Here is a 14,441-nt window from a genome sequence, read left to right on the forward strand (position 1 = left end):
AATAGCTTGGTTGTGTCCACCCCCCTTGTAATAGCAATCCTAAATTAGCTCAGGTGTAACCAATTGCCTTCAAAATCACACACCAAGTTAAGTGGCCTCCACCTGTGTTAAATTGTAGTGATTTACATGATTTCAGGATAAATTCAGCAGTTCCTGTAGGTTCCTTCTGCTGGGTAGTGCATTTCAAAGCAAAGATTCAACCATGAGCACCAAGGCGCTTTCAAAAGAACTCTGGGACAAAGTTGTTGAAAGGCATAGATCAGGGGATGGGTATAAAACATTTCAAAGGCCTTGAATATCCCTTGGAGCACGGTCAAGACGATTATTAAGAAGTGGAAGGTGTATGGCACCACCAAGACCCTGCCTAGATCAGGCCGTCCCTCCAAACTGGATGACCGAGCAAAAAGGAGACTGATCAGAGAGGCTACCAAGAGGCCAATGGCAACTTTGCAAGAGCTACAGGCTTTTATGGCCAAGACTGGTCAAAGTGTGGATGTGACAACAATATCCCAAGCACTCCACAAAACTGGCCTGTATGGTAGGGTGGCAAGAAGGAAGCCATTACTCAAGAAAGCCCACCTTGAATCTGTTTGAAGTATGTAAAAAAACAAAGTTTTGTGGTCTGACAAAACTAAAATGGAAATTTTTGGCCTAAATGCAAAGCGTTATGTTTGGCGCAAACCCAAAACAGCGCATCACCCAAAGAACACCATCCCTACTGTGAAGCATGGTGGTGGCAGCATCATGTTATGGGGATGTTACTCATCGGCAGGGACTGGTGCATTTGTCAGGGTAGAAGGGAAAATGAATGGAGCAAAGTACAGAGAAGTCCTTGAGGAAAACCTGCTGCCCTCTGCAAGAAAGCTGAAACTGGAACGGAAGTTCACCTTTCAGCATGACAACGACATATATATATTTGGTTGTCTTTCCAAATAAAGATCTTTCAGAGCTTATTGCCATGCCTGCATTCTCTTACATACCAAAGCTCAGCAATGCATTGACTACGCAGTGACTATGCCCAAACAGTGCATTTCTTGCCTTATTCAAATGTAGCTGCAACATAGCTCTAAAAAGGTTGGCTCTGAAAGATTAGTTTGGTGAACATTAGAACTAATTAATGAACCACAGTACCTCATAAATACATATATAGCAATGTTCACATATTTCTTCAAGGGAATGATTTCTGCCTGGACATGGCAGTAGCTCTCACTGTCTAACCTACTATGCAAGCCTGCATACGTGGACATTTTTCTTTAATTAGTACCCTACCTCTCATTGGCATACAAAAATTAAAGCAAATACGAATGCTTCTGACTTGTGTGTGTAAGGGATATTAGTGGACTGCACATTGTGCATAAATGTGTTGTGGTTTGCATGTTGTATGTTCACTGGTTGAGAACACCAAAACCTCCAGAAGTGAAAAGAATGCAAGACTAGTGAATAATCCCCTTTGCTAAATAATGTATCCCCTTATAACAAGCCTAAGAACCAAGTAATATAAGACTAGGGGAAACTGATTTATGTATGTATGTATGTATGTATGTATGTATGTATGTATGTATGTATGTATTGTTTAAAGTGTTGCATTTTATGTTACCTTTTACACAATACAAATTATTCATGTTACACGTGTTGATGCATTTGTTTTAAAACACAAAATGAAACATTACAGGCACACTGCATGACGTTTTAAGCACACAGTAAAAGAATGGGCTTTCTTTCCCTTGTTAGATGTGGTAGGAGTGACTTGGAACGAGTCATGAGTGACAGTGCTGACTGTTGTTCCTGCCCAGCAGCGCCATGTTAGTAAAGGGCCGTATCAAGACACGGAAACTCAGCAGGTAAAGCAGCAGCAAATATATATAAACATCGTAGCACTGTTAGAACAGTACGCCAAACAGACTGATACCGGTAAGTGTTATGTACTGTATTGTTTAAACCGGACAGATAACTGTTTTTTGTTTTACATTACGATGTGTTGTATGTTATCTATTATGGAGAGCAGGGACTTATTGAAGAAAAAAAGTACATGAAAGAGAGGCCTGGAAAGCAAAGTATAAAAACATATTTTTAAGGTAACTGTAGGCCTGAACAAATGTCGTCAGTTTTAACATTTATCAAATTGAAACAAATGAATTACAACTTTCACGCGTTATGCACGTACACGGGCTGACTGTGTTGTCTGCACATATTATTTTCAATTAAAACGTAAAGTAATGTTTGACACATAACACGGTGTATTAAATACATCGTTGTCGTTCTAGTATTATTTGTACTTTGTTTTAAATTTAAGGTGTGTTACGTACTCAACTGCCTTCATCTGACGAGGTGGTCACTCGTTTCTACTGTTTTGTTTGTGCAACCATATGAAAACGCCAGTCTTCGAATACATATTGGCAGCGTTAATTTATGAAAAACGGCGTAAACGTCATCATTTAATGTTATTTTAGTAGATTTTTTAATCTGAAAATATGTTCTTTTGACTTGTTGTTCGTTATACTATACTATAGATAGTTACCGAGAAACTGATTTACATTTTATGCCTCAGCTAGTCAAGTTCATACCTCTGCCGGTTAGCACATGATCCACAGACAATGCAATGGGAATTTCCAGTGTACTCATTTGATCCTACCTAGCTGTGCATTACCTGCTGTGGATATGGTGCCTTTATTGTTCCTTGACAAAGCATTGTATTAAAAAATAACAAAATTAGTAATTCCTCTTTTGTAGCTAAGTTTAAATCTACATCAGTAGGATGTAGTATGGGCGTAGATGTGGCACGGCCAAACAAAATGTGTGTACTGCTTATCCAATGTTTCAAGGTAGGTAGGATGACTTGTAGTATATCACATTTGTGTAGTATGGATTCATATGTGCACTGTATGCTAATGTAGAGGTAGACAAATGTATTTTACAACTATATGTACTGTGCTGTACCCCTGACAGGACTGAATAGATGAGTGCATGTACAGTAAGTATTGCAAGACTGCCACTTCACGGTGTCAGGTTAATTAATTGCAGTACACAGTCAATAACAAAGTTGTATTTTAATGATCTAAACAGCAGCGATCTGAACTGTTTTCCATTGTTCCTCTTTTTATCATCGCTATAAAGTTTTCAGGAGCCTTGCCATCAATCTCTCATACCTGCCTAATTTGTTCTAAATAGTTTTTTTTTTTTTTTTTTTTTTTTTTTACACAACAGTATGGAGGATCTGCGTTACAAATAATCCTCTGGGTGCTTTTTATGGCTTCCTAACTATGGCCCATGTGCTGGTGTACAGGTGAAAAGATTAGAATATCTTGTAACAATTGTAAGGCGCCCTGGACAAGGGTGTCTGCTAAGAAATAAATAATAATAATAATAATAATAATAATAATACTGTAAGTGGTAGTACTGTACCTGTACATTGCTCATACACACAGCTAGACGTGACAAGACTTTATTGCATTGCTGCCAACAGGTTGCAGGGTATCAGTGACCTTACCATGATATTTTTCAAAGGTTGAAATCTTTGAGGGTAATTCAATCTCACCTGTGAGTAAAGGAACTTGCCATGTCTTTGTATTTATTTATTTCTCACTCTAGACTACAAAGCAAGTGTTCCTACTGTACATGTAGCCTGTCCTGTAGCTTTGATAGTGATCCATCTTGTTAGTAAAAGGGCACTGATTGTTTCCTTGTACTGTATGTACAGTACCATCTTGTACAGTGTGCAACTCAGTTGTGCTAGGCAGAGAAAAGCACAGAGTAAAGCACATCTATAGGAGCACACATTTAAGGCGGTGGTTTCAGTTGTCGCTGACCTTTCAGTACTGGATGGAGAGCATGTTAAAATAGCGAAAATTTGCTGTAAAACATTTGAGCATGTTTGAACAATCGCAGGATCTACAAGAAATCAGCTACATAAGTAATACAGTAGTCTCTGCATAGAAACACCTCTTAAGAGAACACCTTGGCTTAGGGAACAACCTTGTGGTGAAACAGAATTGTTCTATTGTAAATACTCTGCCTAAAGGAACAGGAACTTCACTTAACACCTTTTTTTGCACAGATTAGCGATTAGTTGCTACCCGATTCAAAACGAATACAGTACTGTTTTGTAACCTGATAACTCCATCATCATCATCATCATTAAATTCAAATGGTTTATTAAATCTTTTCAAAACTGACTTGTCATAGCAAGAGTAATCTAGAGCTGCTGCTGCATTTGTTAACATGTGAATGGGTGCTGTGTAATAACCATTGTGTTACAATGTATTCTTGTATTCATAATTACTCTTAGAGCCACTGCTGCATATTTACTGTATGTAGGGGTGTTTTTTAATTGAGTTTGTCAGTTAGTTTATTGATGTTGGTTTGTCAGTTAGCTTATTAACATATGCTTGCCTATTGCTTTTCTCTTATTCAGTTAATTTCATATGTTTGCAAGTCATTAACCAAAGACGTTACCTTCTTAACATAGTAATCTCTTTTTAATTGATTTTCAGATTCCTACCAAAGTCAACGTTGGGATCTAAGGCATATAAAAAGAACAGCCATTTATTTACGCCAAATGAGTGTCATTGAAAAGAGACAGTTTGACTGCCTAACCACTTCTAATTGATATAGTATTATTAAAGAGTTCAAGCGTTGTGAATAAGGTCCACCTTTGTCACATCACTGGTATATGCCATGACCCTATCTAAATACTTGTTTACAGACCATAAACATGGTAAGATGGTAAAACGTGAAACAGACATCAATGCGTAATTAGACTAGCATAAGGATCAACAATGAAAGTTGTTGAGTATAGGTTACCAATATTTTGAAAACTGAGAAACTGAATTATTCAAACACAATTCACTACATCAACAGTAAGGAGGAAGCTATATATATATATATATATATATATATATATATATATATATATATATATATATATATATATATATATATATATATATATAATATTCTTTTTAAACTTGCTAAAAAAACTTATTTTTGTTATGTCACTTTCAGTTTATCGGCTGTATGTAAGCTTACTGTAAAATAAGTGCACTGTATTGGTGAAAAGCTAAGTATTTCAAACTACTGCAGAGTAGTGGTATTGTAGGGCTGGTATTGCTCAATGAAGTTGGTGGTTTTTGTGCAAGTGACTCTGAAAGGAGAAGGGAAACGTTTTAACAAACGGTTTTGCAGCTGACCTGTGGACACATTCACTGGTGTCTGGTGGAATGGACTTCTGTCACTTCGGCTTATGAAACACATTTGTGGTCCTATCTTGCAAATAAGGGTTTGCCTCCTATTTAATAATATACAGTGGATGGTAGGAAGTCTGCAAATCATGTTTTTGGAGCAAAGCTTTAGTTATATTAGTTATATTATATTAGAATCAGTTAAACATTTGTTATAAATAAATAGACCTCAAATTGTAATAATGCTACAAGAAAAAACTAAATATTTTTTTAATACGTTTTCATTATTCTAAAATAAGAAAACAGTTCCAAAAAGCATATCTTTGTGTTCAATTTGTATTTAATAGAAATAGTTTCTGTACCTGAAGAAGTTCATATCTGCATATGCATTGACAGGATATGACCTTTATTACTAATTTTAGCTGTACTGATGTGGAAATATATGATTTAGACTCAAGATGGAGCATGTGACATGCGGTTACTTATTGTAAGTAGAAAAATGCTCAAAATAATGCTTGCTCATCAATTAATGGTTTTACTTAACATACAACATAATTATGCCTACAGCTATTGCCAAGTTTTGTGTCACCTAGACTTAGAAATTTTATTAAACATCATGTAATCAAAGATTACAATAATTATATTGCAAATGTTTATCGGAAGCCAGTCAGTTTTTCGTTAAGTATATATGAAAACTACAAAGCAGTATTTGGAGTAGTGGTTAGGGCTCTGGACACTTGCCCGGAGGGTCGTGGGTTCAATCCCAGGTAGGGGACACTGCTGCTGTACCCTTGAGCAAGGTACTTTACCTAGATTGCTCCAGTAAAAACCCAACTGTATAAATGGGTAATTGTATGTAAAAATAATGTGATATCTTGTAACAATTGTAAGTTGCCCTGGATAAGGGCGTCTGCTAATAAATAAATAATAATACTATGTTAATATAACATTATTCAGCAGGTTTCGTCTGACTTTATGAAGCAACATTTGTTAATTCTGTAGTGATGCAAACCATTTGGCCAAAGCTGTATATGGAAGCAAGTTTTCTGGGAAATTAAACAATTGTAACGGTATAAAACTAGCAAGACACTATATTCTGTAGTTACAGGAAGGAATGCTTAAACTATTCTGGCTAGTTTTATACTGTTAAAATGATTGTATTATTTTTTGAAGATTTGCCTTTTTCCTTGATTTCTAAATAGATCCTCAAATGGTCTATTACAATAGGCCTACTCAATGTCTTGTGATTTTAATATTGTGTGTTCTACACTTGCAGGGAATATCTTTTAGAAAGTTGACTTGATGTGACCAGCTTTTACTAGTACCTACTGTAAGTTGAGGAAGATATGTGATAGCAAATATACTCACAACTGTGGTATTAAACAAGAAGCTTCTGAGTAAGAGAGTCAGTCAAGCAAGACTGCTGTGCACCATCTGTGTAGTTTCCGTTCAAAATGTTAAATTGAGCAGTGAAGTTATTTTTGTATTTATTAGGTGATTCATAAAGTGTATGTACATACTCTGTAAACAAATGACAGTACAATATACAGATGAGGTGCAGCTATGGCTAACTGAATAAGAAAGTTTACTGGTCCAGAGCTTATCTATACCCTGTGAATATAATAGATTTTTGTTATTGTACAGTTAAATAAACTGTTAATGCAAAAGCTTTATTTTTACAGTTGGTTATTAGTTATCAACATTGAAAACTATATTGCACTCCTGAAATTAGACAATTGTCAAAATGATCCTTGAAGTTCCTTGAAATTTGTATCAGAAAAACTGTATGCACCCTGTATTTACGACATCTGGTTAAGCAGAGATTGTATATGATTTGTGCAGCTGAGGTTTTATAAAATTAATATTATGTGAATTGGGCATACATGTAAAAGGTTTTATAAGTAACATTTCTAAGACTATGTTTGTTAACTAGCATGTGTGATTTTATCAGGTTGATCCATCTGGTAAAATGGCAAGTTGTAAGTGAAGTAATTTCTGAATTTCTTTTTCGACAAAGTTCAAATATGCTTCTGAAAATGGTCCAAAATGGCTCAGAATGCTTCTGAGAGCATGTACAACCCCAGAGCTTCAGGGGGGGGTCAGCTGATAGGGCTTTTGTGCTGCTTTTCTTTTTAAAATACATTTCTAGTGCTGATTTTGCTGGTGCTTCTGTTTTTTCCCCATCATGTAACTGTAGTATTGGATGTGCTACTGTTAACAAATCACTTTATAAAATGTTACTTCTTTCCTTTTAGATACTGAATGATGATTTTCACTGAACATTAAAGGTAAGCAAGCACACTGTAACTGAAGTTAATTTGTTATACTGTATGGCATTATTTGTCAGTCATTAAAACTGTGCCTTTTTTTAAGAAGGTCCTTGTGTCGAGGTTTTAGTTGGTATGAGCACTGCAATAAATAAAGATTTCTCTGATGCTGTAGTCTGCTCTTAATCAAGTTCAGTTCAGTTTATTCTTTACCCTGCGCTGGTTTATGCTGCAAATGAAATTAGACTACTGTCCTTGTATAGTGCAAAATAGGGAGATTCCCTTATTCAGGTGAGTCAGTTCAACCAACACTGATACACAGCTTGAACAAATGGTCTTCCACGTGTGTAAAAAACTGAAACTGATCACACTTAGTTATTTGTATTATCTTTTAGAAATAACATGTCCTTTTTCAGTAAAGCGCTACTGTCTTTAGTAGCTTCAAACTTGCACGATTTTCTGCACAGCACAAAATAACTTTATTATAGAAGGAGTTTGACATACTTTGCATAGCACAGTGTTCTGCACATTTATTACTGATCTTTTTGCTGTAAATTCAGCCTATGTTAATACAAATAAGCAACACCATTGTCACCAGTTAGATATTTAAGCCACCATTGTATTGGCTTAAATACCATCACTACCCCCTTAATGATTAGTTTAACTTTTTTTATTACGTCTCTAAATATTTTTTTTCCCCACACACTCTTTGCCATTCTGCTTTGTTGAAACATATTATTTTTGTTAATACAGGACGTATTGTATTCTACAACTGTGGCAACTATGGCAGCAAAATCCTCCCTGCTCAAAGTAATTTTGTTAGGAGATGGCGGAGTTGGGAAGAGCTCCCTCATGAACAGATACGTGACCAACAAATTCGACACGCACCTGTTCCACACCATTGGCGTGGAGTTCCTAAACAAGGACTTGGAAGTAGACGGACACTTTGTCACCATGCAGATCTGGGACACTGCCGGACAAGAACGGTTCAGGAGCCTGAGGACTCCTTTCTACCGTGGCTCTGACTGCTGCCTCCTCACATTCAGCGTGGATGACAGCCAGAGCTTTCAAAACATCAGCAACTGGAAAAAAGAGTTCATGTACTACGCTGATGTCAAGGAACCAGAGAGCTTCCCCTTCGTGGTCCTGGGAAATAAGGTGGATGTTGCAGAGAGGCAGGTGTCTTCAGAGGAGGCCCAGACGTGGTGCAGAGAAAACGGCAACCACCCCTATTTCGAAACGAGCGCCAAGAATTCCACCAACGTTGCAGTAGCCTTTGAGGAGGCGGTCCGCAGAGTTTTGGCCACAGAGGACCGGACGGACCATCTGATCCCTACAGACACTATAAACCTCCATAGGAAGCCCAAGTCAAGCTCTTCCTGTTGTTGACTATTTATTTATCACTTTGGTGTGCCGTGGAAGTTCAAATGCATAGACTGCTATAAAAAAAAAGGGGGGGGGTGGGGTACAGAAACCCTCATACATTGTCCTCTAGCTTAACACTCCCTTTATCAAAAGCCATTTTATAATGCTGAACATTGGCAACCTTATGTATCAGCCTGCAGGTATGATTTCTGAGTGAAGCAGATTACCTTGAAAATAGTCTCTTGATGGCAGAACACTTTTTTTTTTTTTTTTTCTTCAATTGGGTAAAAGTAAAAAACATATAAAAAAAGTGCCAACTACAAAAAAATGTTAGACTACAATTATCTTATGTAATTGTTCTGTTGCCACTTAAGTTTTAAATCTAACGATCTAGAAGTAACTGTCAATGGAGAGGACTTAAATACTAAAAGCACTACTACTAATATTACTATGTCAGAATTTTCAGAAATGAAAAAGAAAGTGGTTTACAAATCTGACAATGGCAATAAGTTTGTTTTTTGTAAAACACTTCACTTGAATCTTGCCTCTGTATTAATCTGAGATAGTAATAACCTGCTTTAACAGATTGTATAAAGCTCTAATAGACTTCAAATCCTGATTAAACTTGTGGTGCCTGAATTGTCTGTCCTATAAGCTCTAATTATATTTTCATGATAACCAAGGGTTAATGTTTACACCTTGTCTGCTTTGTACTGAAGGCACTGCAGTGCCTCTATGGATTGCCTCCATGTTTTTCTGTTGTAAAAACCCACAGTTATTACTGATTCCTATTCCTAGTCATTAAATACACTAACCCAAGGACAGTGCTTGTGCACTGAGACTTGAACAGTGGCTTAAATGAGCGAGTAACAAAGACTACATGTTTACTGTAAAAACATGCTTGTAAAGTTAAACCTAAAACCTAAAAAAAACACAATAGCCACTGCTTTTCGCAGGAAACAGGTTAATGGTGCCAAAAGTTGTAAACATGGATAATCCAAGCAAAGATCAACTATCCTCAACAAAAATAACTCTGCTGTTCCTTCCCCTTTTTCCTATTTTACAGACCTGACTCCAAGTGACTTTTTGGCTAGTCGTCTTTTTTTTTGTTCCCATCAACAATCATGGGAACTTACTGAAAGTGCAGTCACGCTGCAGTGTCCAGTGTATGTGTTGACCGCCATCTGCTAAAACTTTTGCAATTGTGAGCATACAGTGGTTTAAAATCCGATAGGAATTGTCTACTTTTTAAAAAAGTTTTACTTGAGAACTTATGATTCAGCACATACTCACCCCAGCCCCTCCCTTCTATCTCATAGAATCTATTGATAGATGGGAGGTAAAGAAACATTGCTTTGTCCTCAGGGTTTTAACATAGCGTCTTGAGTCTTGCTATATAAATGCTTTCTTTTCCACTCCACAGTGGAAATGTATCACTGATTAACATCTGCCCATCTCGTGTTAACAAGACCAACTAATATATTATAAAACAAACTGAAATGTTGTTTCTTTTAGTTAATTACCTGTGACAAAAATGTATAGTGATAATCACAGCAGAGTACTTGCACTGCAATATCAGTCATACCAGTAAGCCTGAATTACCAGGCTTGTCTTTGCAAAATCGATGGCAGCCATCTACAACTGTAACATAAGCAGATCAATTCTAGTACAGTGAAATGAAAATGTGTGTGTGTGTGTGTGTGTGTGTGTGTATATATATATATATATATATATATAATGTGTATATATATATATATATGTGTTTACAACTGATAAATATGTTTGGGTTACACTTACATTATTAATTAAGACATTATATCTGACTCAGTTTCCTGGAAATTAGAGTTAGTGGGGTCCTAAAAATTGCTCCACATGAAGTGAATGTGTAGTTTGTTGGCAGGATTTAAAACATATAGTTGTGAATTAAAAGACCAACGCATAAGAAAATGACTTTTAAGAAAGTTGCTATTCTAATGAGAAGTAAAATGACTATATACACTATACTGGCTAATAGAAGGTACTGTAACATAAAAGTAAGCAATAATAGAAATAAGAATATCAAACCATGATACCAGTAATGAAATGGGATGAATTAGATTCATAAAGGTTGGCGTTAACAACATCATTGTAGGGTTGATTAAGAAAGGGATTACTGAGGGTCATCTGTGGCCTCACAAAGTCACTTGAGCACATTTGAGCAACAAAACTACATTTTATATTTTCAGCATTGTCACAGGTTTCAGCATTGACGTCCCCGTACCCTTCAACTAAAATATATATTGTAAAAGTAATGTGATATCTTGTAACAATTGTAAGTCACCCTGGGTGAGGGCATCTGCTAAGAAATAATAATAATTAACATGCATAAAATCAATTAAGAGACTAAATTGAACCATTCTAATTTTCTTGTTAAAAAAACACAAGGTACATGTTGTTAAAACACAAAAATTGTATTGTTTAAGAGCATGTCATAATACAGTTACAATTAAATATGTTTTTTTTTTTAATTATAATGATAAAACCTTGTTTAATCAATGAAGATCGAAATGCTACTGTTTAAAGGGTAGTTTTATTTTTTCTACTCCAAAGCAGTGTTCCTGATAGTTACATACATCTCTTACTTAATTGCAATCAACAATTATAAATGGTACATTTTACAGATTTATCAAATAATTCAAATATTACTAGCATAGCTTTTTTTAAAATCTGTAAAAATAGGGAAGATGTCATTTTTACTGGAATCGGAATTATGCCAAGGACAAAAGCCAACCTTAATAAAACATGAAGTTTGTTAGAGATAAAATCCCTCTTTTCACCCACACTGTAGGGATACTACTGCTAATGTGTGTCAATGCTATGACTGCAACAAATGTGGGTTTGAGAGGTTGAATACTGTTGAGAACCAATTTCAGCATGGGTTCGAACTCTAGGTTAATGTTCAAAATATTATGAATTATCTTAATAGCGTTGATAATGAAACAGCAACATCTTTATTGCTTGACAGTAATAAACAGGTCAGTGTATTTTTGGAATACATCCTTTCCCACAGCTTACCTTTTGTCTTAGAAAATGTTTTGTAATTAAAGTGGGAATTGCCATCATGGAAAATACATTACAATAAGCACAGTTCAATATAAAAACACAGTTCAAATCTCAGCAGCTTTATTTGCAGCACAATGCAGTAGACATTAACTCAAGAGGTGCTTCTTGCCAAGAAACTGAACTTTTCTGTCAAAGGCGGTTGATCGAATGGGGGCATTTGGTTCATAAAAAGGATTCATCGCAAACTATAAAAGAAAGATCACACAATGTATTACTTTCAGCAAAAAAAAAATGAAGATACAATACTGTACGTAAAGTGCTGTATACTGAGAAGTGCTATGCAGTGTGTAACCTTTAACACATGAACAACCTTTAAAATAAACTCCTAAGCACAAATATACAAAAAGTAGTCGTCCAAATCTCAACAATTTATTTTCTGGAAAAGACCAAAACAAAAGGACATAGCATGTCTTTTTACAACTAGTATGATTTCAGTCTGCTATCCGTTGCATTCTACTTTGGAATGACGTTTGTGTTATGCTTTATATACATTGTTTGAATACAGATGATTCAATTAAATAACACTGAACACACAAAGTATCACCTCATGTGATGTACTGAATGTGAGTAAATCTACTGTGCTAAAAAAAAGGATTTCGAAGTGTCAGAATATACCTTTATATATAAATCATACACATCATTGAAAAAGTTCTTTATCCCATCTTCTTGCCTTACATCATGGAGCATGAGAAATCTCATATGTGAAAAAGAGTTAAGGTAAAAATGATAATGACAGTTCACATTACTGAAAAAAAAAAACATTTATTTTAATCCCTCACCAACAGTAAAAAAACAAAAAAAATCAATACAATTACACAGATACTGTATTTAGTTTTACTATATGTCTCTATATTGTATTGCATTAATTGCAGTAGTAGGCTTGATAAGAAAATCTGGAGCCAAGTATCTGGCCTAAAAAACACTTGTTTACCATTAAATTAAACAAGTTACATTTTACTGGCTGGTTTCAGGTAAGGTTGTCCAAAGAGTAGTGCTCATCGGGGTCTATGAATGATTATCTATTGCTGTTTTGCTGATATCACTATGTATCATGTTTAGTAACTATGCCAGCAAAATACTTTATATATATATATATATATATATATATATATATATATATATATATATATATATATAAAAAAAAAAAAAATCGTCAGATTGTGAAGTGAGTTGAAGATGCATATCAACATCATACTCTGTACTGAGGAGAAAAGGATATGTCCAGCTGTGACAAAGGCAGAGACAAACCACTCATTAAACTTGTCCACTGTTTTGAGGTACATGTTGTTTGATGCCCACATGTTCTCATCAACCAGGTCAAGAGCAGCATGGGCTATGAACTGGTTTAGATGCCGGTGGTCGTCCTGTTTATTGACAAATACAAGAAATAGCCTTTGAAACAAATAAAGTATGTAGATTTTAACACAATAATGGCCTGCCTTTTAAAATAACAATAAAACAATACTTAATTAGTTATCCTTGGAGAGGCTCTGCAACATCCATTAAGACTTTACAAGACTCTGATATAAAGTATGCCTACACTATTAGTGGATGTTTACTTCATGATCTTTCCACAATATGTAACGAGGAATTAATCTGGTACACAAATAATCCCCCGATGCTGTGTTATGAACAAGTACAAATCAAGCTACACACCTTCGACTCCGCTTTTCCTGCTGGCAGAAACTCCATTTCAAACACTGGGTTATCATGGTGGCCAACCATAACAAAATAGAAACTTCCCGACATTGTTAATTCTGTAATTTAAAAGCAAAGAAGATTAGATGTACAGAGATTTTTTGTATGAGAATATAACTCTTAGAGAACCAAGGTAATGTGACATTTATTTACTGTAGAACCATGATACTGTAGAACCACGAATTGCATATGTGTGTGTGTGTGTGTGTATATATATATATATATATATTATATATATATATATATATATATATATATATTAGTCTGTGCTTAAACCTTTAAAAAAATGAATAATTTACATTTGTTTAGCTTCAGAAAAGTCAAGACGTGCACAGTCCTTAATATTGTGTATGGGTTTCAAGATTTAATTTCTAAAACTGTTTCAACCGGCATGTTTTAAATCTTGATGTCATAAAACAAAATAGGGTTTATTTCGTTACGTTATGCACACACTATATACCGCCTTAACCCTGGACCGCAAAATATGGGCGTTTTGTATGGGTTTCAATAAGGTAAACATTTGTTTGACAATCATCTGGTAAATGTTTACAACAAGCAACGCCCTGATTAAACAACATATTGTCTTGATATAACACTTCAAAAGAAGAACAGAAACTTAATTTTAACACATGTGTATATATATAAGAGGTCTGAGACCCGTGTGGAATAAAACATGACAAAAACATTAATTTACCTCCAGCAACAGCAACAGAAAAACCTTCCTTCGGTCAGGTTACAGGCGGCACACGATGATGACGTGATTAAAACTTAAAGGGATAGGCATATTTTGACAGAAAGCAAAATTGCAACTGGAGCTAACCCAAATGAAATG

At 35.3% G+C, this 14,441-nt stretch overlaps 2 protein-coding genes across 4 annotated transcripts; one reads left to right on the forward strand and one right to left on the reverse strand.

Moving 5' to 3' along the window:
• The first annotated feature begins 1,710 nt into the window (after positions 1-1,710).
• LOC117405093 (ras-related protein Rab-9A-like) lies at positions 1,711-9,494 on the forward strand. Of its 3 annotated transcripts, none has more exons than XM_034007883.3 (3): positions 1,711-1,841; positions 7,433-7,465; positions 8,198-9,494. In XM_034007883.3, exon 3 carries the CDS (start codon positions 8,228-8,230, stop codon positions 8,831-8,833), a length of 606 nt encoding a protein of 201 aa, XP_033863774.1. In that variant the 5' UTR covers positions 1,711-1,841; positions 7,433-7,465; positions 8,198-8,227; the 3' UTR covers positions 8,834-9,494. The 3 variants fall into 3 exon arrangements, with proteins under 3 accessions (XP_033863774.1, XP_033863773.1, XP_033863775.1); XM_034007882.3 differs by having other exon boundaries at positions 1,712-1,911; XM_034007884.3 differs by lacking the exon at positions 1,711-1,841 and adding an exon at positions 5,020-6,507.
• Positions 9,495-11,780: 2,286 nt separating this feature from the next.
• LOC117971115 (trafficking protein particle complex subunit 2) lies at positions 11,781-14,431 on the reverse strand. Its single transcript, XM_059030136.1, has 5 exons — positions 14,304-14,431; positions 13,568-13,668; positions 13,127-13,275; positions 12,527-12,608; positions 11,781-12,096 (listed from the first exon to the last, which is right to left on the reverse strand). The coding sequence occupies exons 2-5, from the start codon at positions 13,658-13,660 to the stop codon at positions 11,998-12,000; spliced, it is 423 nt and encodes a 140-aa protein (XP_058886119.1). The 5' UTR covers positions 13,661-13,668; positions 14,304-14,431; the 3' UTR covers positions 11,781-11,997.
• Between the last annotated feature and the right edge of the window lie 10 nt (positions 14,432-14,441).

This window comes from Acipenser ruthenus, chromosome 9 (genome assembly GCF_902713425.1).
Source record: "Acipenser ruthenus chromosome 9, fAciRut3.2 maternal haplotype, whole genome shotgun sequence".
Lineage (NCBI taxonomy): Eukaryota > Metazoa > Chordata > Actinopteri > Acipenseriformes > Acipenseridae > Acipenser > Acipenser ruthenus.